At 46.0% G+C, this 25,241-nt stretch overlaps 1 protein-coding gene across 1 annotated transcript in view; it reads right to left on the bottom strand.

Moving 5' to 3' along the window:
* Positions 1-25,241, bottom strand: part of CFAP77 (cilia and flagella associated protein 77) — a 94,237-nt gene that overhangs the window by 25,871 nt on the left and 43,125 nt on the right. The window contains exons 2-3 of the mRNA XM_039506723.1: positions 13,126-13,225; positions 11,643-11,871 (exon numbers count right to left, since the gene is read on the bottom strand). Coding sequence (XP_039362657.1) covers positions 11,643-11,871; positions 13,126-13,225 — 329 coding nt within the window. The remainder of the gene's footprint in view (positions 1-11,642; positions 11,872-13,125; positions 13,226-25,241) is intronic.

The following is a 25,241-nucleotide window of genomic DNA, read 5'->3' as shown; positions in this document are numbered from 1 at the left end:
ACTTGCTCTCTAACAGTCCGGACGTGGAGATGTAAAAATGTGATGACATTGAGAGTTATCACAATTTAATGACTACAGTTCATCATAGGATGGGCCATGGCCACAGACACGCTGTGGGTCTGTACAGCACCTAGCACAATGGGGTTCTGGTCCTATCGAGGTCCCAGGTGCGACCACAATTTAAATAATAGTAAAGAGTTAATGCTTTATCCCAGGCTGCCTGGGCAGGTGTACAGCACAGGAAAATGCCGGCTACACTAGCTGTATTCTTAGGCTGTCTCCCCACCCTTCCTTGTTACTGATGAGCTAGAACTAGCCATCTATCCACCATTAATTTGTCTCTCTGTATAGCCCAGCAGGAATCCGGGGCATGATTACAGCTATGGCCCTTGCTTGGGAGGCAGGCATAGGCCAGCCATCCCCCTGCACACCGCCTGCCTTTCGCTTGCCTTAATTGTTCCCCTTTGGCCAGCAGCCCTGTCTGTTCTAACAAGGACAGTCAAGAGGAGGGGGAAGTAATTGAGGCACTTAACCACACTCACAAGCGTTGACTTCTGCAGCTAATTAGGAAAGAGGGCCGCTGGGCTTTTTGTTATTTTTTAATTGTGGTTTATGCATAAAAGCTAACGGCAGAGGAGGGACGTATATTTAACAGCAAATTCTTGACTTCTAAATTTGTATAAAAGGTCATTTACAATTTGTTAACATTTTCACAAGGGTGAATTCAATTAGCCGCTCCAACAGTCCCTATACACGTGCACACATATTCCTAAGGAGAGAGGGAAAGACTAGCAGGGCATTAATGTCCTGTCTCTTTATTTTCCTAAGGAGCTTGCAAAGCATACAGTAAAGTTACCCCTGCAGCTTCAGAGAACTCTAAATGGGCCCTGGCAATAAACCCATGGAGAAGCCTGAAAGATCATTTTTAAATGCCCTCCACTTAGCCTCACTTTTCATTAGCCGCTGAAGAAAATGAGAGGAGACAAACTGGTTAAAAATTAAAAAATGGGGACCAATTTTTTGCAGCCCTTATGCTGGCAAATCTCCCAGTGAAATCAGTGGGTATTTTGCCTACGCAGGGACTGCTGGATCTGTGCTGCTGCAGATTACTCTGCATTTCCAGTGTTTCTCTACTCTTCTTTGGAATCTGGACGAGGAAATAACATACATTATTTCACCGTGGGCAGCCAATGGGAGAACTGCTTTTTTTTAAGTGTTGGAGGATCTGTTATTTTGCTCAGAGGGCTCGTACATATAGGACAGTAAAAAGAATAAAATCCATTGTAAATATACACTTTAAAAGATTTATCAGATGCTCATAGCTGTACTTAGGAGTACACATAGTTACAAGAGCACCAATTTGCTTTACTGTTCTCTCCCAAGCTAAGAATATGAGAGACACCTTCATAACAGTCAAGCACATATCTTATATACAGGGGACTAAGTCCAGCTCTTACTGTCCATTAAATAACTGACTTCACAAGTTGAAAGTTGTGCATTGGCTGTTAGGCAGCTCAGCTGTAATTGTGGCCAATTTAACCTTTTGATCTTTGCAGTGGGTAAGAAAACTAAATATCTATATTTTCCCTTCATAGTGGTTTGAAAGCCTCAGTATCTTGCTCGCTGAAAAACTAAGGCAGGAAACGGTTATTATGGAAGCCGGCCATTACAAACCCGCCGGCCCTGTTCCTAAAGCACAGTTTGAAATGCAGGTTGGCTGAGCCTTCACCAGCTCCAGCATTCAATGGGCAACCATCAAAAGCAACAAGTGAAAGCAGAGTTGAGGAAATCAGTCGTCGGGTCCTTGACTTTCACTCATTATTGAAAGAATAGTTACAGCAAAAGGAAAGTGCTTGAACATCTATATTAGAGCTGGTAGGGACTTTTCTTGTGAAACATTTTAACAAAAACTCCAATTTTTTTTGGTTTCCATCAAATTTTTTCTTCTAAAATTTTCAGCTTTTCATTGTAAAGCCATAATTTTTTGACAAAAAAAACAATTTTTGGGGGGTGAAAATTTCCATTTAATCCAAAAAGCCATTTTCTGTTTTAAAAAAACGGGTAGAATTTTTTCAACCAGCTCTAATCTATGTACAATCAAAGCCCACACAAACCACAAAATGTGATTACATATGTGTGAGAGCAAATTCTTTTCCCTTTCTTTTGCTATTCAGGATGACCGATTTGATAAGAAACAATCTAGATCTTAAGTTTAACACTACGGCCATGTGCTGTTCTCCTTACTCATCATGCCTTCCATAATAAGTAAGATAAGCAAGACTTGGTTGTATGTTAACAACGATATGACAGCTCATTTCCTCTTAAAAAGAAAAATATCGAAGAGCCTGAAGAAGTTGAGTAGAAGCCATAACAACTACAGCAAATATCCATATTTTACCAGAACCAATGTTTGCATGAGTACGCTCAAAGTTATTTAAAAACAATAACAATACTTAGCTTTTACAGAGCACTTTGCATGTTCAAAGCACTGTGCAGACAATTAGGAGAACTGCAGTGTGCTATAAAAGAGATTCAGCCTCTAGCTACACTACAGCTAGTTGAAGGAAATGTAAATTGGTATAAAAAATTAAAATATTTCCAATATAATAAAAAGAATGATTCTTCAAACAGAAGCTTCTCGCTTGACTACATGAGGATGGTGGTCAGGACACAGAAAATACATGTTGCCTTTGGACTGGATTGGAAAGCTGATTGTCCAGTTGGGGTTAGTCCTGATTTTTTTTTAAGGTTCATTTCACAATAGCAAACCAGAGTAATCATATTTATCTTACAACAACTCTAGAAATTCCTAATTTCCTATTCGGTCCAATAGTGAAATGCATTTCTTGTGTCTCAATCCACTTCCTGACAGGAACGTTGAGTCTAGTGGAGCATTGGCGAAGTGTGAGCATTCACTAAAGGAGAAACTAACACCAGTCACAGTGATGGTCACAGAAACACTTGTCACTAAAACCTGTGGAAATGTGACCATGTGGTTAGGACACTGGCCAGGACTTGAGAAGTGAACCCAAGTCTTCCTGCTCTTTCACAAACTTCTTGCATGACCTTGGGCAAGTCACTTACTCAGATTTTTAAAGGCATTTAGGTACCTAAAAATGCAGATAGCTGCCGACTGGGATTTTCAACAGCACCTACGTGCCCCTCCTATTGATTTAAACAATAATCACCCTAGATACTATCTGCATCTTCAGGGGCTTAAATTCCTTTAAAAATCTGCCCTCTGTCCCCTGTAATGTGGGGATAGCAGCACTTTCCTACCACACAGGGGTGCCGAGGATAAATATATGAAAGATTGTGAGGTGCTCAGATACTATAGGAATAGAGGCAAGATAAGTACCATGGCTGGACAGAGCTGTTAGACCCATTTTTCAGTGCTGACACCGCAGAGCAAGGTTTTACTTAAAGTGAAGGTGCCAGGGGAATAAATGCAAAGGAAATGGTAACCGTAATTTGCAAACATTATATAGGCATGTTACACTCTGTGTAGGAGATTCTCATCCCGCAAGGGCGTATTTAGCTGTTGCAGGAGGTAACACTGATGACTGCCGTTTTCCTTCCGAGAAAGCACAGAAACCTGTTTACAATTCAGCGGGGCCTGAGCATGTGCACAGGCAGCGGCCCAGCCATTACTTCAGCCCTCGTACTCAGCGGACACACTCTCTGTTGCAAATCCTGGTTCACGCAAGGTAGCTCTTGTAAAGATCAGAAGCTGGAGCATGAATCCGAGGATTCTGATTGGAGGATGCCCCATGGGGGAGGCCGGGACCCTACCACATCCTCGTTAGTGCTGACCTTGGCACAAGCACTGCCTGCTGATGGATAGGCTATGGAGCTGGACAAGACCCTGGGGAACCACTGTATTATCTATTATTGTCCCATCAGCGCCTCCCCTGACCCCTCCCAGCTCTGAATGCCACAGGCATCAGGGAGAGAATAAATCTATGTCTGATACTAAAAGAGAGAGAGAGAGAAGGAAAAAGGAGATGAAAAATGTCCTTTTTATGACTCTTACAACAAAGCTGGCCACATGGTTTGTAGAAAACAAGTCTCTGGGCGGGGGAGGGGTGGAATCAGCAAAAAGCAGAGCGGCTAATGAGCCCAGCCCCTAGTAAACTAGTCTGGAGCACTCATGACCTTCCAAGGTAACATCTATTGGAAGAAACAGGCCCCCTAACTTCAGCCTCACCCTAATGCTCGCAACTCTGTGCATACGAACTGAACTGTGGAATATGCATCCACCAAGATTGGAAAGTGCCATTCTCAAAAGCATAAGACGATCTGCCTTACTATGGAGAATGTACAGATCGGGACAAGATTAATAAGACCTGGATAGCGACCAAAGCATTATGTTCATGTTTATTTTTTTTTTCTGGATGAGCCCAAATGGTAGGGACGTCTGCTCTCGGTGCCCTTGGAGAATGCCTGACATTAGTGGCTGGGGGAGACATGTAGGCCTGTGTCATGGCAGTGGGGCTGACACCTGAAATGTAGGAGGCCAGAGAAACATGTCTCTAGTTTGAAAAGGAGTCTATGCATTATCCAGAGGCGGCAATATAATAATATAGAATATGTGCCAGTGACAGTAAAATTGCTTCCCCCACATGAAATTGCCCTTATAACTCCTGCTGCTGTTCTGAAATGTGAACAAGAGACCTGGATTCTGGCCCCTCTGGTGGCGTAAAGTGACCACAACAGGCCATGGGAGATTGCCCCAGTCCGGATGCAGAGCAGGGCCAGCAGAAGTGTCCCTATGCTGCCTCCTCTCAGTCTACAAGTGCTCGTAGTCAGCCCTACGTGGGATTCTGGGGTGCTGTGCAGCCTATAGGCAGTTTAAGCAGAGGTCCTACATACGGTTGCCAACTTGGTAATATTTAAAAACTGGACACTCCAGCAGGAGTGCCGGAATCTCCGCTGCCCCACCTATTCCCTCCAAGGCCCTGCCACTGCCCTCCTCTTCCCCCGAGGCCCTGCCCTGCCTCTTTCCCAGAGGCCCTGCCCCGTCTACTCTTCCCCCTGTCACTTGCTGTTTTTCCCCTCCCACCCCCCGCCACCTAGGTCAGAAAGGACTTGCCTGCGGAGCTGGGGCCAGGAGGTGGTCCTGGCTGAGCAGGGGCCGGAGCGGGTGATGACCTGGTGCCTCCCTGCCTACCCCACTCACAATAATTGGACTTTGGGTGTCCGGTCAGTAGATCTGACCGGACACTGTCCGGTCCCCCTTTCAACTAGACTTTCTAGTTGAAAACCAGGCCCCTGGCCACCCTAGGACTCCTGCAGCAGCCCAGAAAAGAGGCAAGGGTGGCATAAAGTCATCTTTGCCCCTACTCCTCCTGAATTGTGCTGTCTGCTGTACCTCAGGAGATGAGGCACAGAGTATGCCCTAGATAGTCTGATATAACTTGGCTTTATTTGAATATGATGTTCACCAAACCAGCTTTTTTCTAAAGGCATTTGAATTCCCAGCTCCCTGAATCCATGAAGGGTACCATATGTTGCAATTATCTCTGCCCTTTCACCTCCAAACACCTACCCCTGTTAACTGAGAGTGCTCTCCCATGATCAGCAGCCACAGCTGAGATGTATTGGTAAGGCCCTAGCAAATTCGTGGCCATGAAAAACACGTTGCAGACCGTGAAATCTGGTCTCCCCCCATGAAATCTTGTCTTTTATGTGCTTTTACCCTATACTATACAGATTTCATGGGGGAGATCAGAGTTTCTCAAATTGGGGGTCCTGACCCAAAAAGGAGTTGTGGGGGTGGTCAAAAGGTTATTTTAAGGGGGTCGCAGTATTGCCACCCGCTGACTTCAAAGCTGGGAGGCCAGAGAGTGGCAGCTGCTGACTGAGGGCCCAGCTCTGCAGGCAGCAGCACAGAAGCAAGGGTGGCAATACCATCCCAGGCCATCCTTACTTCTGCGCTGCTGCTGGCAGCGGCTCTGCCTGCAGAGCTGGGCTCCTGGCCTGCAGCTGCCACTCTCCAGGCACCCAGCTCTGAAGGCAGCACTGCTGCCAGCAGCTGCACAGAATTCAGGGTAGCAGTACCACAACCTTCCCCCCACCACAATAACCATGTGACCCCCCCAACTCCTTTTTGGGTCCAGACCCCTACAATTACAACACTGTGACATTTCAGATTTAAATAGCTGAAATCATGAAATTTATAATTTTAAAAATCCTATGACCATGAAATTGACCAAAACGGTCTGTGTATTTGGTAGGGGCCCATGTATCGGGCAATAGCTTTGAATCTGCAAACGGAAATTACTTAAATGTACCAATAATTAAGTGACTTTTTTAAAATGTGTAGTTTTGGCTGCCTGACCTATCAAGGCCTAGACATCTCCAACATGCATGAACTAGCCTGTGCATTTTGGATCTGCTTAAAGCCGTCTGACTGGGATCTGTAAATTAACATTAACAGACATTACAAATACAATTTAGCATGGCTAGTATAATTTTCCAAGCCATAATCCACTAAACCAAGAGGCTGCTAAAGCAGACTCTCCAGACCTAGAATAAATGAATGACTGGCCAAATTCCACCTTGATTTACAACTTCGGTCGCCCTGCTGAAATTAATGTAAATTGAGAGAGAATCCGACCCAATAGCTTTTGCCCTCGCTGGTGGTGTCTTTAACTCGCCAGTTGTGAGAAGTGAGTTAAATACCCCACTTCTAACAACTCCTTAATAATCCTAGTAATTTGATTTTGTCTATAACCTGCTTTTAAAGTAAGGGGATAAATACAGTCAGTCTGCATAAAAGGTGGCGATTAAAGAACAGGCAAGATGTGCTACAATAACTTTAAATTAAAAGACTGGTGCCTCTTTCCCTGATGCTGTGGGGTCTGTGGATTTTCAGTAAAACTTTTGAGCCAGGCCTAGATCTCTCTCAGGCAGCCATTTAACCTCCCGTTTATGAAGAAATAAAGCAAAATTGATGTTGATTTTGGTCTGCGTTAGGGGATACTTTTGCAACATAAAAGCCCTTTTGCCTGCAATTTGCAGAGCAGCCCTGTCACATCAGCAAGGGCTGGTACTGATAAAGATAAAGCTTTATAGCTGGGGCATTTGCTACTAACAGCAAGCTAATGCTGCATTTTCATTTTGATGCAATTAATGTTAATGTCTGCTACGAAAATTGTCATTAAATACCATTTTAAAATCCATTCAATTTGCATATGCAAAGCCCATTTACTATCGCGTAAAATACACACCACTGCTCGTCATGTCTTTTCCCTTGAATTTGTAGCTGCTATTTATTTCTTTTGTTAGTGATTAGATTTCATTTTAAAAGCTAGATAGTAATGCCTAGCCCAGCCCCTGGCAGAGCACAAAAAACCTACAAGACACAACGACAGAGGCAGTTCTGTACCAGCTTCAGAAAGTGTTTGAGGTGCTTTTGATGCACCTGATACAAACTCTTACTGGCTCTTAAAGGCTCCCCTCTTCCTACCCCTCCAGGGGAGAGAAATGTGGGGAAGGCCACAGCAGGATAGGGCTGAAGGCAAAGGGTGCTAAGCAGGATACTTTCCGCTCTTCCTTGTGGCTGACTAACTCCCTGCTGCAAAAGGTGGAAGGGGAAATTATCCTGGTCAAGATGCAAAGGGAAGAGCCCCATGAAGCCGTGGGGCTTGCTCCACCCCCTCAAGCTCCCCCCGCCCCCAGTATAACAGGTGCAAGTTAAGGCAGCATTTGTGCCTGCTGTGTGCTCCCTAAAACCTTTCTGAAGGTGTCGCGAAGTGCAAGGGACAGCTCTTCCGCCCACGGCAGCACAGCTACTGGCCCAGCCGGGGACTGAATAAGGTGATCAGGGCCTAGTGTGGCTCCAGCTGGAGCCATGCCATGGCTCTGTGCCACAACTGGAATGGCAATGTCAAGGTAATCCCCACCCCTCCTCTGGAAGCAGAGGTACAAGCCCCTTTCTCTCCCCCAGGACTGGCAGCAGGGACAGCAACAAAGGTCCACTTCCCCTCTAGAGAGGCAGGAGTGGCAGCAGGGGGGGCACCTTAGTATTTACCCCCAGCAACCAGCATGTGTCTGCTTGGGTAGGTGGGGCCCACTGCACTCATCTCCTCCTGCCACACTCAGAACTCTCTGAGGTCAGGTTGGTGGGTCTGGGTGTTAACTCCCTAGTGAGAGGCAGGGCCCAGTTTGCACCTGACAGAGCTATTGTTTCAGGCTGTCTGCAGACTCGGGCAGGAATTATTGCATTGGTCACCCTTAGGTCACGTTTTTAAAGTTCGCTTTGCATCCGTGAGAGCTAGATGTTTACTTTTTTAAAATGAAAGATGAGAGTCTGATGTAATCCCATGACTCAGGGAGCTGGGGCCTTAGGCATGAGCTTATTGTGCCTATGATTTAAGGCATTCCTGGGCCTACCCATGCGGATGTGGATGAGCAGGGTCCAGGGAAAGCATACAAGGAGGGTTCCTGCATGCAGCTGGCCAGGATCACTAGAGTTGGGGCACTGCTGTCCTGCAGATTTCTGGCTTTCTGTACATTTGTGAGCCAGCTGCTCCATACAACCTTATCCCGTGGTGGAGAATATGCTGACTCCGCAGCTCTTTCTGGGCCACGTAGTTCTTGTGTGCATCCCGTATTTTTGCAGAGGAGAAACACATGGATCATAGTCTTAGAATTACTGACAAATATACGGGTATGAAACTCCTGCTCTGAGGTCTGGATGTGACTGAAGCAACCAGTGGGCTGCATGTGTAGAAGCATCATGTCATAGTGCAGGGAGGTATTTATCCCTCTCTGTTCACCTCTGAGGCAACTGCCCCGAGATATTGCTGTAAAAATACTAATGAATTGGAGACTGGAGAAGAGTCACAAAAGAGATCAGAGAGCGAAGGGGCCATGTGAGAGCTACATTTGTATGGCTTAGCTAAGAGATGGCTAAGGAGGGACATAAATGTCAAGGAGGAAGAGGAATGATTTAGGGTGGTTCATGGAAGTATAACAGAGGCATGGGATGAAAGTAAGATGGAGACAATTTAGGATGAATAATAGGAAAAAATGGATGGCAGTGAGTTGTGTTGGGCTGTTGAATAGTCTCCTCAGGGAAATGATGGCTGAGGAGTGGGGCACTGGTGGGAACAAACTGCACAAATGCATTAGAAAATAGGAACATCCTAAATCGAAAGGGAGAGGAACTGGCTGACCAACAGGGTGCCCCCATCCCCATCATACAGTACTGCCAGCCTCAAGCATCCAGAAACCATGAGGGTCCCCCTGCCCTCCCCCCCTAAAAAAATAAAATAAATCATGAGACTAGTTTAAATATGAGCATTTTAAAATGTTGGGTTCTTTTTATTTGCCCTCTGGTGTTTGAGTCTTTCAGAGTCACGTTTTCAAGGTTTTCTTCATCTACAAGGGCTAGAAACTTTTTTTTTTTTAAACGGAAGCTGAGAGTCTCACATATTCACATGATTCTGGGAGCTGGCGCTTGAAGAAAAACACCCCATATTGCCAGGCTTGTGATAAAATCATGGGTAGGAGAGTTGCTTTGGAGACAAAAAGGAATTTTTAAGTATTAGTAGCATAGTAATATGGGAGTCAAGTGGCGAGACCGCGACCGAAACCATTAGCATCCCAGTCACCAAAGACAAAACACACATCTTAAAACAAGCCACTCAAGGCACTAAATAGAAGACTCTGCATGTACTAAATGAATAAACAAAGAGGCATATGTGAACGGGATGAAAAGCGAATATTCTGTGCTGCTCCATACATTATTGTTTGCATGCTTTTATTGTTCATTAAAAAACCCTATAAATTAAACCCCTCTGCAAGAGGCTGTTATGATTTGTATGTTAGTAGAGGCTGACCCAGTCTGCAGCTGCTTTGTCTCCCTCCCTGGATGACTTTTAAATCGAGCTTTCTAATCTCTCAGCCCTCTTAACCGAGACCCTGAGTTATTTTGCTTTGTTGTTAAGTCTCTGAAGAGTATATGTTTTATTCCTGATTATATTTATATACATATATGGTTACACAGGTGCAGAGAAATGCAGATTCAGGCCCTATGTTCTTTACTCATGCATATATGATGACTATTTGATGACCTATCTATTTGGATGTATATCTCCAAACACAGAGGTCATCACCTATGCATGAATAAAGTATGTAGGGCCTGATTCTCTAATGCCCTGCACCTGGGTAATCATTTACATCAGTAGAAAATAGGTAGCTAGACATCTAATGCTAGCCTGCATGCCTGCAGTTAGCCATGCCTCTAATTCGCTGCTGGTGCAAAATTGCATCCACAAAAAGAGTGGCCCGACCGAAGCCCCTTTTGAAAAATACATTTAGCACTAATCCTTTAACTCAAATAACTGAGTCCAACTAATTGAGGCTCTTTGAGATTATGAGCTAGATTCTCCATTGCCCAGCACCTCATGTTGTCATTTACATCAGTGCAAAGTGGATGCTAAATGCTACCAAATCTGAATTTTATACGTATTTTGTACTCGTGTAAATGGTTACATGGCTGCAGGGTGATAGAGAATCAGGCCCTATGTACTATGCTGTGAATCGAAGTGCTCCAGCATAGGAGTCGCCTGCAACATACTGACCTTCATCATGCACATCTCCAGCATTTCAGATATCAGAATCCCAAAAAGGGCAGTGGCCTGAGCCTAGACCGGGGGTGGGCAAACTTTTTGGCCTGAGGACCACATTGGGCTTGCAAAACTGTATGGAGGGCTGGGTAGGGAAGGCTGTGTCTCCCCAAACAGCCTGGCCCCTGCCCCCTATCTGCCCCCTCCCACTTTCCACCCCCTGACCGCCCCCTCAGAACCTCTACCTCATCTAACTGCCCCCTGCTCCCTGTCCCCTGACTGCCCTGACCCCTATCCACACCCCCGCCCCCTGACAGGCCCCCCAGGACTCCCATGCCTATCCAACCCACCGTGTTCCCCATCCCCTGACCACCCCCCAAGAACCTCCACCTCATCTAACCGCCCCCTGCTCCCTGTCCTCTGACGGCCCTGACCCCTATCCCCACCCCGCCCCTGACAGGCCCCAGGACTCCCATGCCTATCCAACCCACCGTGTTCCCCGTCCCTGACCACCCCCCAAGAATCTCCACCTCATCTAACCGTCCCCTGCTCCCTGTCCTCTGACTGCCCTGACCCCTATCCACACCCCCGCCCCCTGACAGGCCCCCCGGGACTCCCACGCCTATCCAACCCACCGTGTTCCCCGTCCCCTGACCACCCCCAAGAACCTCCACCTCATCTAACCGTCCCCTGCTCCCTGTTCTCTGACTGCCCTGACCTCTATCCACACCCTCCCCCCACAGGCCCCCCGGGACTCCCACGCCTATCCAACCCACAAAGACTCCCCCTCATCTAAACCCCCCCCTGCCCTGTTCTCTGACTGCCCTGACTCCCCACAGGCCCCCCGGGACTCCCACGCCTATCCAACCCACCGTGTTCCCTCCCCTTCTGGGGATTCAGGAGATACGCATGCTGGAGTTGAACATGTTTTAGGAGACTCCTACGCTACAGCACTTCAGCTCACAGCAAACCTCCCTTAAGTCACTGTTTGGAGACAGCGAGATGAGGATCAGATCTGAGTGGAGAATCTAGCCCTTAGAGAAGCCCTGGTTTTCTCCCTCTTACCGTGCTAGAATTCCATAGGTCATATCTGGAGGTACTTTTGGGGGGGCTCTTTTAAAACGACTCTCGTTATCTTCATTGCAGCGGATGTCTTTGAGCTGGCGGTACAGGTTGTATTCACGTGCTGTGACGTAACCAGCCTTAAGAGCCCCACGGTTCATGGCAATGTCATTCCGTGGCATCTCCCTTGGGGAAGGGGGCCTGGGTTTCATCGAATGCCAGTGACCTATCGCTAAGGACAGAAAGGAAGACAAGAGCCAGAATAAAGGAAGTTACTAGGATTTCATGTTGAATAACCCAGCCTGGGTGAATCTCATTCTGGTGCAGAGGGCCAGCTCAAGGCCTATGTACTACATAGGGGGAATTAAGTGATGCATAGGCCTTTTGCTAGTCCTCTAGTCAGAGCGAAATTCAAACTGCATTCACATCAGTGCGGTTCAAACGGAGACCAGCAAGAAGATCCATCAGTCTTAAGCACAGAGTTTCTCAAGTAAATTGTTCCTGTTTCCCACAATTTCCCCACCTCCAATTTGTAACGCTCAGCAATTTTGACAGAGCCGTCCATTTTTTTCCTCACTGAAACTGGCATGAATTTTCACAAGTATCCAATGCAAAAGCCAGCTCTGCTCATGAAAGTGGGCCAATTCGTGCCCATCATTGCTTGGATTTGGGCCCAGCTCTGCTCAGTTTTCACATACATGAACAAAAGTTTCTGCAAAGGTAGGTCAGCTTCAAAAGTTGTAAGGAACCGTGACAAACCTTGAGTTTGGGAGTAGCTGTGCATTTTCTTAGAAAAACTTTGTACACTCTTAGGAAGGCCTCTGCTACAGGACAGAAGGGTCACAACAACCTGACTTGGTCTTGATTGAAGCACATGGTTATTTTCATCCATTCCACACTATCTATGCAAAGCAGGGTTTTTCATGTGCTTGAGTACCAGGCTCAGCAGTTGGGTACAGGTCAAAGCAAAGGCCTTGTTGATATTTGGAATTAGCCCTGATTCAATCATCGGAGCCTGGCCACTGGTGTAGCTGCACTAATACGAGCCCCGAGTGTAGAAAAGGAAAGCTGTGACTTGCACCAGTTGACCTTACATTGATTTCAAACAGGAGTAAGCTCACCTGGAGCATGTTACAACTTTCCTGGTCTACGCTTTTGGGGCTTGCACTGGTGCGGCTACGCCGGCTGCTGGCCATTGATGGCTGAATCCCAAATATAGACAAGGCCAGGGACTCTTGCACACAACAGTTACCAAATGCCACAGATGGTGTTCACGTGAGCAGGTAAAATGCTAGAGTTCTTATTCTCCCCCTTCAGCTCAATGAGAGTGTTTTCTGCCCTGCCCTCCTCCATTGGTATTAAGACTTTAATAGGTACAAGGCATGTTGTTACACTCTAACCTGCAGGTCGTTTGGTGACATCCAGGTGGGGGGAACCTTTTAATAGCCTCTAATGGCATCTCTAATCTTTACTTGCATTGTCATACCTTCAGGTACTCCTCCGTCAGCCCCATGAAGGTATAACCCATATGCAAAGTCATAGCCTGGAAGAGTGTAGCAGCTTCTCCGAGGTTTTCCTAGTTCTGCCTGCAAGGGAAAGGATTGGGAGTAAGAGGGTCTGAAAAGTAAAGATTTTGCTTAACACGTTAAACCCTCTGAAAATAGGGATTTGTAATAAAAGCTCGGACAGTTAAGCCCTGTTTACAGCAGGGAAACTTCTCAAAAAGTCCCTCATGTTGCTAACACCAGTTTGGTTCTACTAGTGTCAACAATGCTGGGAGTTCTAGCATAGATGAGTTGCTGGTGTCATTTTAAGCACCATGTCAATTCGACTTACTCTGAGGAGAGTTAGGCAACACAGTTCTTAAAATGGCAGCACCTGCTTGGAACCTTGTCTTCATGTTGCTAACAAAGGTGGAGCTCGACTGGTCTTAATGAGACATATTACACTCTCAGGAATGGTATGGAAACAAGTTTGGTATGGAAACACATCAGAACCTAAATTGTTGTCATCTCCAGATGAGGCTGGGCTAGCAGAGCCTGCTGGTGACAGCAATGGGTCATTTCCTAGTGTAGACGGTGATGGGATCCCTGGGGTGCAGCCTGGGACTGCTGGGCCCCCTTAACTCTCCAGCCTGGGCTGGCTCACCGTGCCTTGCTAATGACCAGCAGCAAGCCCCTCCGGGTGCTGTTATCACTCAGCACAACAGCATGTCGAGCCCCACAACACCATGAATGCTCCCAGAGCCACTCATGAATCACACAGAGTAAGACACCAGCCAAATCCCCCCAGCTCCCAGCACTGTACCTCAGGAATAGACTGCTTAAGATGAGCCATGCGGATTTATTAACTGGCTCACCACTTCAATGGGAAGTGAATATACACTAGCCTTTGCAAACCTGAGCACATTTACCACACACTTCAGGTAAAGTCTCTGGTAAAGATAAACAGTAAAACAAATTTGTTGACTATAAAAGATAGATTTTAAGTGATAGGCAAAAAGTTAGTTATCAAAATAAAATAAAATCTAAGCATATAGTCTAAACTCTCAACCCTATTAGACTGGGCAACATCTAGATTAAGCAGTTTTTCTTCAGCCCACTGGGTACTGCAATTCATAATATACAGGTTTGTCCCTTAAACCTGGGCCAGTCTCCTCTGTTGGAGTCTTCAGTCTTCTTCTGAATGTTTTTGTTGCTTGCAGCACAGGTGGGGGCAGGAGAAAGGCGAAGCATGGGCCCCCTCTGTTCTGTTTTATACCCTTAGTCCATGTGTTTGGAGAAAACAAGTCCAGGCATGTCTGGTGGGCATTGCTGAGTCCCCTGGCAAGGTTGAGCAATTCCCCTGGTGTGGCCTTAGGCAGGTGAGTCAGTGAATTGTAGCTCCCTTGCTGGACAATGGCTGTTGATGGTTGTTTGACACCCCACCTGGACGCTGGTTACTTTCCTTGCTGTTGTCTCTGGGGAGCCAATATCTGGCTGATTCCCCAACTTGCAGCATGTTGTAGTGACAACCATACAACACAATTCTCATAACTTCATATGCACTAAAGAGATACATATTTAGATAGAACAGTGACTTTCTGCCAATTATAACATTTCCTCTGATACCTCACACGGCATGCTTTATCTGCAACATCACAAATATATACAGATGAGGAATATGGGGGTTACAAGCCACTCCCCCACGGTATAGTACGTCACAGATGGGTCCCTTGAAGTGTGGCTTCTGTCTGAAAAGCAACTCTATAAAAAAGCGGCACCTTCAGAAGGAGAGGCTCTTGTTTTATTGAAGGAGGCAGGAGCAGAACTTCTGCACATGGAAACACTTCATATTTTCACACTTAAATTTTTCATCTATGCAACATTATTCTGTATTGCACCAATAAGGGTTTTTTTTCAGCCCTTGTTTATTAAAATTACCTAGATTCTCCAGGTCCTTCATTACTTTCAACCCCTTTTCTTCAAGTGTCGTCGCTTGCAGCTGTAAACCAGTTTGGACTGGTGGATGAGAATGACGGGGATGGGGTGGGGGCGCAAACTGACCGTTCTTACATTGTGTCAGAGAAAAACATTACTCAGCAGGTTTGATCACAGGGGTTTGTGCCAACATTTGCTTTAGGTTTTTTTGATCCATGTGCGTTTGAATTGCCCTCTCCCAGATTCAAATGAACTCCAAATCTCAAAACAAAACTCAGTCAAAACCATCAAGGTTCACCAGAATTTTGCATGGGTTTGTCCCAAAATCGTAAACCAACCTAGATTTACTGGAAAAGTGGGGCGAGGCTTGCTTTTAAGAATACATGGATTTGAAATATTAAAATAGTATATGTTCAAATCTGCTTGGTTAACGCTGAGTAAATCCATCTGTTTGAACAAGGTTATTGGAGGGCTACGTCTGCAGATTATACCTTTGCCGTGTCTAAAAGTCCTTAAATTTCCTTCAGCTCTGCTGGTGCGTCTTTCATTTACAAGTTGTGCATCCCTTTTGAAACTTGGCACTAACCCCAGAAGAGTCTGTCATGTTCTCACTCATGCCCAGAATGATCAATAATCTCTGAGAAGCCAAATCTAAGCAACCAAAGGGGGGAAAGAAAACAAAAAATATTATTGACTGGTGTTCACGGCTCAGCAAAGAAAGAGCATGAACACAATCACTTCGTTTTTATTTAGTTTTAAAATTAACTCCCTTTTGCTCTCCTGTGTGTGTCCCAGCTTTGTGGAATCTGTGGGATTAACCGACCTCACTTCCCTCCTTTATATTTGGACCATGATCTCCATGGTGAAGTCACTCTGAGATTTGTGTGTCGTGAAACCTTATTGGCTTTTGAAAGGGAGGGGGCTGCCCGAAAGCTTATGTCTAGTGAGGTTCTGCTCTCGGGTGGCTGGAGCAAGATTAAGCAGTGAGCTCCCAAACCCTCTGCAGTCGACCTTGTTCTCTCTGTGGGCCTTGGGACAGGATCTATTTCAGTCCAGAGAGGATATAAATATGAAGTTGCCAGGTCGTGTGTATCACAGGGTCAGGTTGGCAGGATGGGTGTGGAAATTCTTAGCTCTAGCCACATGTGGATGTTTCAGAATCATCAGCAGTGAGGCAGTGATATTTAAATGCCTGTTGTTACACTCCAGGGTCAACACCCTTTTGAGCTATAGTAGGCAATTGGCACCTCTCTGGATCAACCGCTGCCCTGTCTGCAAAGCCTGAGGCAACAGGATGAAAGAGTTCTTTGGGAGGGCAATGAAACCATCCCCACTCTAACCTGACACCTTGGTGAGCAGCAGCTCCAGTGCTCCTACAATAGCTCAGTAGCCGCTGTGCACTCTTACGATGAGGATTGAGCCCTTGGCTTGGTGCAGTGGCAGATACCTTGCGCCATGCCAACAAACCCATCCTTCTGTGCAACCTCTCTCCTGCTCAGCGGAACAAGAAGGGCAGTGATGCATTGAGAGCGGGCGTGTCAAACGTATGGCCTGCATCCGGCCCACAGAACGGTTTAATCTGGCCTGCAGACTTCCTCTGGATCTTCGGGCTTGTCTACACAGCCCCAGAGAATGCACTACGGGGTTGTGATTTGTAGAGAGCACCAGTGTGTTGCATTCTAACTCCCCTGTGTAGACCCTGCCAGCATGCGCTGATAGAGTCGTGTTCCAAACAGGGCTACATCAGCTTCCATTAAGGAACCCGTAGTGTGCGGCAGCAGGGTCAGCCTGCAGGAGTTAGAGTACAACACACTGGTGTGCTCTACAAATCACCCTACTGTAGTCCAGACTCCAGCACAGCAATCCAGCAAAACCTCGCGTATAGGTGTCAAACCACTTGGTTGCATTTAAGAGGTGCTGGAGAGGCATAAGACTGGTGGAAGCTGGTATGGTCCAGGCGAGGGGAAACGGCACAGAAGAGTGCTTACCTACAGGCTGGAGAGGGGACCCCACCTCGCAACCTGGCATGTTAAAGAAAAGAAAACTTAACATAAGTCAAAGGGTGAATGCTGACTGTAGCCACTAGTCTAGTCCCCTGCACTCATGGCAAGACTAAGTATTATGACAGGTGTTTGTCTAACCTGCTCTTAAAAATCTCCAATGTTGGAGATTCCACAGTCTTCCTAGACAATTTATTCCAGTGCTTAATCACCCTGACAGTTAGGAAGTTTTTCTAAACCTCCCTTGCTGCAATTTAAGCCCATTGCTTCTTGTCCTAGCCTCAGCAGTTAAGAAGAACAATTTTTCTCCCTCCTCCTTATAACAATCTTTTATGTACTTGAAAACTGTTCTCCTGTCCCCTCTGTCTTTTCTTCTCCAGACTAAACAAGCCCAATTTTTTTCAATCTTCCCTCATGTTTGCTAGACCTTTAATCATTTTTGTTGCTCTTCTCTGGACTCTCTCCAATTTGTCCACATCTTTCCTGAAATGTGGCACCCAGAACTGGACACAATACTCCAGTTGAGGCCTAATCAGCGTGGAGTAGAGTGGAAGAATTACTTCTTGTGTCTTGCTTACAACACTCCTGCTAATACATCCCAGAATGATGTTTGCATTTTTTTGCAACAGTGTTACATTGTTGACTCATATTTAGCTTGTGGTCCACTATGACACCCAGATCCCTTTCTGCAGTACTCCTTCCTAGGCAATCATTTCCCATTTTGTAATCCTTGAAAATGTCTCCACAAAAGCAATGTGTCTACCTTTTATATAAACGCCAGATTAATAGCAGCTATAGAGAGAGGCTGCATTAGATACTGCAGATTACTGCAAGGTTTAATAATACGCAACCTGGTTCCAGAGACTGCCTATTCAAAGGGTCTGCAGGGAGTCTGTACGTGATGCCACCTTCATGAGATTACATATAACCCAGAACCAATAAACAGCCTCCTCCTGAGCAGCAGGAAAAATTTGACATAGAAGGCAAATTGTGGTTTTATAGCATTTTTCAAATACATGAGCACAGGCTTTTTCCTGGGATCCTATCCTGATATCACAGAACATGACAATTTGCCGTCAGAAATTAGTTATTAAAATGAAGGCGACGTGTTGTGGGGGAGAAACCCCAGCAAAGGCAGAGGACTGTAACACTCTTGCAAATCTGTTTGAAAAAGCTTAACTGAGATTTTTAGCATGGGGGCCCTGGTAGGATTTGAATTTTTCCACAAACTGAGCTCATTTCATAGTCAAGAGGCCTGATTCTCTTTTGCATTGCACCTTGTGCAGTCATTTACACCACTGCTCAGTGAGTGCACAGTTGCGTCTGGTTGCATTTTACAGCCCCATGGTGTAAGTGACTACACAAGATGCAGGGCAACGGAGAATCTGGCCCAACAGGTCAAACCCTGAGAGAACCCATGACTGCCACTGAAAACAGTGGAACTGGGAGGTTCTGAACACCTCCCAGAATTTAGTCGTATGCGTCCTTCCGCCCACAAGTGCTCACTTATGTAAGGAAGTCTCCTTATCGGAAGGCAATCTGTGTAACAATCATTAAGGATTAAAGTTCGCCTAGTTCATGAATTAGCAAAAAACTATTATAACTTTATCAGTCAGTTTAAGTTGTTTGTCATCAAGTGATTAGATGTGCTGCATTACTAAATGCTTCAGAGAGGCACCCAAAGTTGATGCAAAGCCTCCTGTCTCTTCCCCCACCCCAGCAGCATTGCCTCCTTTCAGTCTTTAGCCTGTCACAAAGCTGCTTGGCTGGAATACAGATCTGTCTGACAGCTGTCCCCATCAGCAGACAACTTCATTAAACCTCATTAAGATGTCATCTCTCCGCCTTATTTCCCACCTCTCCGCTCTAATTAAAACCATCTCGCTCTGCATCCCAGGCGGTCCTAATTTTCTCTTGGTGCCTTCTGCAAGTTTCTTCCCTTTATGATGTTAGCAAGGAAAATCAGGCATCTTAAATATTGTTTACAAAGCCCATTCAGAAAAGACGACCCTGTTTTTTTTCCCCCTGAAGCATTCCCAATACATTTAATCATCCTGCAGAGATCACATCCTTCCAGGGATGGGAGCGAGAGAGATGTCACCTTGAGACCCATGCTGTAACTAACTCTTTCCATATATTCACTGAGGATGCAGTTAGAAGGGTGGTAAATGTTCTATTTCCTATAAGAAACAATGAATTCCATTTAAATCTGAGTACACTTGTCCATTTTTTTGTTTTGTTTTGTTAATAAGACTTTCAAATAGGGGTTGTGCTTTGGCAGGTTTGGTTTTATTTTGAAAATGGCTATTGTGTATGTGCCCCACTGCCCTCTGCTGGATAGAATCAGAACTGCTCAGCTACATGTCATAAACCATATACTCCTAATAGCGCAAGGCGATCGCCAAATCTCACTCAGTGGCAAAGAAAAGAAATCTGCTTGGAAATGGGCCGGTTTCAGTGTGGAAATGGGACTGATTTCAAAATTTCACCAAAATGCAAACATTTCAAGCATTTCCTATTTTGTTGCAAATATGTTGTGCACCTCCCATTTCATATATACTTATAGCGTATCAACCTCCCACCCCCTACATTCACTCATCTAGGGAGATTTAGAATGTGAGAGGTACAGAAAGATAGAAAAAGCCTGCAAAGAGAGCTACAGAGAGAGAGGGAGGCATGTATTTTTAATCTCTGTATCTAACACAGCTCTTCACTGGGAGGAGGTGCTCTGGAAATTCATGAATTCTCTCTGTGCTTTTATTCAGCTGGGCATACCCAGCTTCTTCCTAGATGATTCTGTGGTCTTTGGAAGCCTGCAAACCCCATGCCTGTGCCTTTTCAATCCATATGACTCTGTTCCTTTCCCTACCTTCTGTTCTACTTTTCATTACACCCCCTTGTACAGTAAAGCCTCCCATCACGCTGCCATTACTATTATTACTGCTGATTTACTGCACTTACAGAGTGAAGTGATTGCAGTGACACGGCCCAGCATTTTTCCCCCCTTCCCCCCGCGACAGCTTGAAATCAAGCCCCTCATTTGCATTTACATGATCTTGCTGTGCAGCTTATGAGATCGGGAGATTTATTTGCTACTTAGCTTGATGTTTGATTACACTCTAAGAAGGCGGTGAGCTACAAAGTGCAGGGATACATCAGATCTGAGATACTGAGAGCCTCTGGGGGACAGTAACTCAACATCAGGTTTAGGTAGATGAGAACAGGAATGTTTGGTGTTTTGAAGGAGGCAAATTTGAGCTTTAAAAAAAAGGGAGGGAAAACTTGTTTGCTCCCCTCCTGCCCCAAAATGATTAGTAAAATGTGGATGCAGTTTTCTAAAGACAGCTCCAGGTTTGTTAGCTCTGGAGAAATGCTACCTGGCAGCTAGTTACAAGGAGTTTGCTCCATATAACTTCCATTCTTGAGCAGAGGAGTAATAACACTCAGCGCTTTACCATCCTCAAAGCTTTTCATAAACATAAAAGGTCAAATTCAATGGGAGTTTTGCTTGCTGAAAGACCACAAAATTTGACCCTAATTTATTAATCCTCACAACACGTCCTTAAGTAATAATCCCTATATTACAGCTGAGGAAAGAGAGACAGAGAAGCTCATTATCTTGTGCAAGACTGCAGAGGAAATCAGGGACATAGCAGGAAATACAATTTATTGGTTCCTGGCTCACGGTCTTGTGGTCAGATCACCAGACCACAGACTACTGCCACAGAAGTAAATCAGAAAGAGTAAAACGGTACAGGGCTGTATATCAATGGGTGTTGCATCCCGTCTGAAAAGGACTGCTTGGACGTGACATAATGTCTATGAATCTGTTATTCATAATATGATGCCAGTGGGAGAATAAGCTATGTATGTTGGTACATTAGACACAATACAATGCCAAATTAATGTTAAATGCAGAAACCTACTTACACTCAGCATCAATGACAGCATGTTAGGGACCCAACATTTACAAATGTCAATAAAGCTACTTACGTGAGTAGTTCAGTGAATTCAATTAAACTACTCTGGTGAATAAAGTGACTCACGTGCATAAGTGTCACATATTCAAAATAAAAAAATGCAATGGCTAATATTCTCATAATAAGCTTAAACTCACCCACATTGCACATATTATAGATAAAGCTATTGCACTCAATGGAATAGCTGCTAATCCACTAATGTGCAAATCCTAATTTTTGCACTTCCTGACTTCTGAGTACTCAAAACCATAATCTTAATGTTACACAAGGTAGGATTTTTTTTCTTTCCCTTTAAAAACAAAAATTACTAAATGCTGTGGGCCAGGATGCATCTGTCATTCTATAGAAGGGGTGGGCAAACCTTTTGGCTCGAGAGCCACATTTGGGTGTGGAAATTGTATGGCAGGCCATGACTGCTCATGAAATTGAGGGGTGGGGTGCAGGAGGGGGTGTGGGCTCTGGGGTGGAGCCAGAAATGAGGAATTCAGTGTGCAGAAGGGGGCTCCAGGGAGGAGCAGGGGGTTGGGGTGCAGGTGGGGGGATGAGGGCTCTGGCAGGCGGTACGGGCTCTGGGGTGCAGCAGGATGGGACTGAAGGGTTTGGAAGGTGGGAGGGGGACCAGGGCTGGGGCAGGGGGTTGGGGTTCTGGAGGAGGTAAGGGGCGCAGGCTCTGGGCAGTGCTTACCTCAAGCAGCTCCCGAAAGCAGCGGCATGTCCTCCCTCCAGCTCCTAGGTGGAGGTGAGGCCAGGCGGCTCTGCGTGCTGCCCTGTCTGCAGGTGCCACCCCTGCAGCTCCCATTGGCCACTGTTCCCAGCCAATGGGAGCTGTGGGGGCAGCACTTGGAGCAGGGGCAGCGTGCGGAGCCCCCTAGCTGCCCCTACACGTAGGAGCCAGTGCAGGGACATGCTGCTGCTTCCGGGAGCTGTGCAGAGCCACAGCACGCATGGAGCGGGGCAAGTCCTGGACCCTGCTCCCCGGCAGGAGCTGAAGGGCTAGATGCAGCCCCTGGGCTGTAGTTTGCCCACCCCTGATCTAGATTAATACAACAGGGCGTAGGGTGAGGTGTTTTTAGATACAAGTATTACAACATCTGAGAATAATCTGTTTTTCTCAGACACTAGACCAAATTCACCCTGGTGTAACTCCACTCTTCTCATTGAAGTTACTCTAGGGATGAATTTGAAGATACAGCACGTAAACATGGGCTGGGCTGTGGGGAGGGGTGGCTTTCTGCCACCTTTCTCCCTCCTGAAGTTCTGGGCTATTGTAGGGGCCAGCATGGCACCCAGTGTAAGTTAGAGCAGCCCCAGGGACTATCCCCACAGCTGCCAATGGGCTGCTCTGCAGTCCAAAATAGCTGTAGTGCAAAGCACACTGACCATTCCTCCTCCTATCAGTGCACTTCTGTGCCAGGGCTGCATGGGCTGGGCTGCCTACACTGGCCTTGTTCTAGGTGAATTCCCCAGAAGGCCTTTCCAGGTCTTTTGTGCTGCTATAGTGAGGGACAGAATCTGGCCTCTAGTTTACAAAGTGTGAGGCGGGGGAAGAGGTATTGCTCATTAGATTTCAAATAGCGTTTCTATACTGTAACAATTGGACCTAACATCAACACGTTTTGTGCTAAATCTTGCCATTGTATTCATGCAATTGAGTTCATTGGGCTGCATGGGGGATGGGACTGTGATAAGAATTCAGCTTATCTGTTTCCAAAAGGATGGCATGATGCTTTTGTAGCACTGAAAACGAGTAAAAAAAAAAAAAAAAATAGATCTCCAAGTGACTTTCTAAGATCGGTGGGCATAACCCCCATTGTACAGATGGAGGCGTTGTGCCAGAGAAAAGTGACTTCTCAAGGTCACCCTGCGAGTCAGTGGTAGATGCATCTGATGAAATGGGCTGTAGCCCACGAAAGCTTATGCTCAAATAAATGTGTTAGTCTCTAAGGTGCCACAAGTCCTCCTGTTCTTTTTGCGGATACAGACTAACATGGCTGCTCCTCTGAAACCAGTGGCAGAGGAGAGACTAAAGCCTCATTTGGTGCCATATCCCCTGGCTCCTGTTGTACAGGTGATATCTTGGATATAAAAATAGGATGAAATAATAAATATCTAGCAGATCTGTGGCCCGCTCATTTGGCCAGCTAATCAGTGAAGGGTCGAATATACTGGACAGTGGAGTTAGCAAGTTTGGAGTGAAGCTTGAGTAAATAAAACAGTGACAGGAGTGCTTCAAAAATAGAAATCAAAGCTACTGAACTGTTTTAAGTTTTGACGGGTGCAGGGGTCATTCTGTGTGCGTTTGTTTTCATTTCTTTATAGATTCATTGAAAATCCCTCCATGTAAGAGGGAAGTGAACATGATTAATGTGCTAGTTCCTGTGCATACTCCTGGCTCTTCCCTACCAAAGACCAGATGAAAACGTTGGCTCCAATGCCTTGTACTTTGACATATTTCATTATGGTGGCTGGCTTTTTTAATTGTTGTTGCAGTGTCAAGTTATGGTTGTTAGCCACAGGCAGAGCACTAATGGTGTAAGTCCTGGACCGAGAGTCAGCCACTTTTGAGTACTGGCTTTGACAGACATATCTCCTGTAACCGTCAAAGGTGAGACATGCACTCCCCGTGCCTTAATTTCCCGATTGGTAAAGTAAGGATAATATTTAGCAACTTCACAGGTGAGGGTTGCAAAGTTTAACTGAGGTGTGTAGAACTTGAAAGTGCTACTGAAGTGCTAAGTGTTATTTCATTTGAAAGATTTTCCCCATTTGAGATGTTGTTTAAGAAACAAAAGTAGCAGAGGCTGGTGAGGGTAAGCAGGACGGGCATCATCTGCTCTCTGGCACGGTCTTTACCCACTGCTATAAACCGGCTTTCATGCCTCAGTTTTGCCTACAGTGTCAGATGTCACTGGCCTCCACTGAGCAAAGGGTCTCTGCCTCACACTAAGGATGGTGTGTTGGCAAAACGTCAACATTTAAGATGAGGATGAGTCACTCCAAATGTGCAATCACCAGACACCCTAGTGCAGTGGTCCCCAATGCAGTGCCCATGGGTGCCATGGCACCCGCCAGGACATCTATGTGCGCCCGTGTACTGGACGGTGGACAAACATCCGCCGAAATGCCGCCAAAAAGTGGCGTCACCAAGAGGCGTTGCCGCCAAAAAGCCGCTGATTTTCGGTGGCGACGCCTCTTGACGTTGCCGCTTCTCAGCGACATTTTGGCGGATTCTTGTCTGCCGGCCACGGTCCTCAGTGGCTCGTCGTCCGGCGCCCGCCACCCGGGAAAGGTTGGGGACCACTGCCCTAGTGGAGTGACCGTGCTGAAAAATAACCGGTCCAGTTTAAAAGACTTGTACGTTCGGGTTGCATTCACTTTTGGGGTGGCCAAGTGAGGGGGCACAGAGAAAGATAACACTTGCCCCAACTTGTGAAGAAATAATCTCCAAGATTGGATAGGGACTGAGAAATGCAACCCTGGCTCCTTGTGTGGCAAAGTCCACATTTAACCAGGTTGGGCAGAAGCACAGTTAGAACTATTTTTCTGAAACAAAAAATCCCTTTTTATGGTGACGTGCTTTATGCTACAGCTCATCCTACTACGCTCTCAGATGACAGCTATAAAGTGAATTTAACAACACCTGGCAACTGACCATTTGGTATAGCAGAGTTGGGGCACAGGGCCTTAATATGCGATTGAAGAGGTCTACAATTAGAAAACAGTGCTCTCTCTTAGCTACTGTAGAGTATGGAAGAGGCTCAGCTGGAAACTTATTTCAGTTGCTCTTTCTGAAAGGAAAAATACGGTGGCTCGCAAGCCTCCCTTCAAATATAAGCAAGTAAAATTTCCAAACAGAGCCCTGAGACAGGATGCAAACTAGTCAACAGGTGACTGACTTTGCTGGGGTTTTCAGCATTGTCTAAAAGTGTAGTTATCAACTACTCACTCCAGAAATATGGTTGATATGTTAACCAGAGGGTGAAAAGGTAGGATGTTCCTGTGGTTAAGCCATTGGAACGGGGCTCAGAAAAGCTGGGTTCAATCCTCCATTCTGCATCATACTGCCTGCATGGCCTTAGACACTGAGGTTGAAATCCTGACTCAGCTGAAGATAATGGGAGTTTTGCTATCAACTTCACTGGGGCAAGGATTTCGCCGAGAGAGATTAAAGGACTTGTCCCGGTTCCCCATCTGTAATAGTGG

Source organism: Mauremys reevesii, linkage group 19 (assembly GCF_016161935.1).
Source record: "Mauremys reevesii isolate NIE-2019 linkage group 19, ASM1616193v1, whole genome shotgun sequence".
Lineage (NCBI taxonomy): Eukaryota > Metazoa > Chordata > Testudines > Geoemydidae > Mauremys > Mauremys reevesii.
Note: the sequence above shows the minus strand (reverse complement) of the source record. Positions and strands in the feature narration are given on the sequence as shown.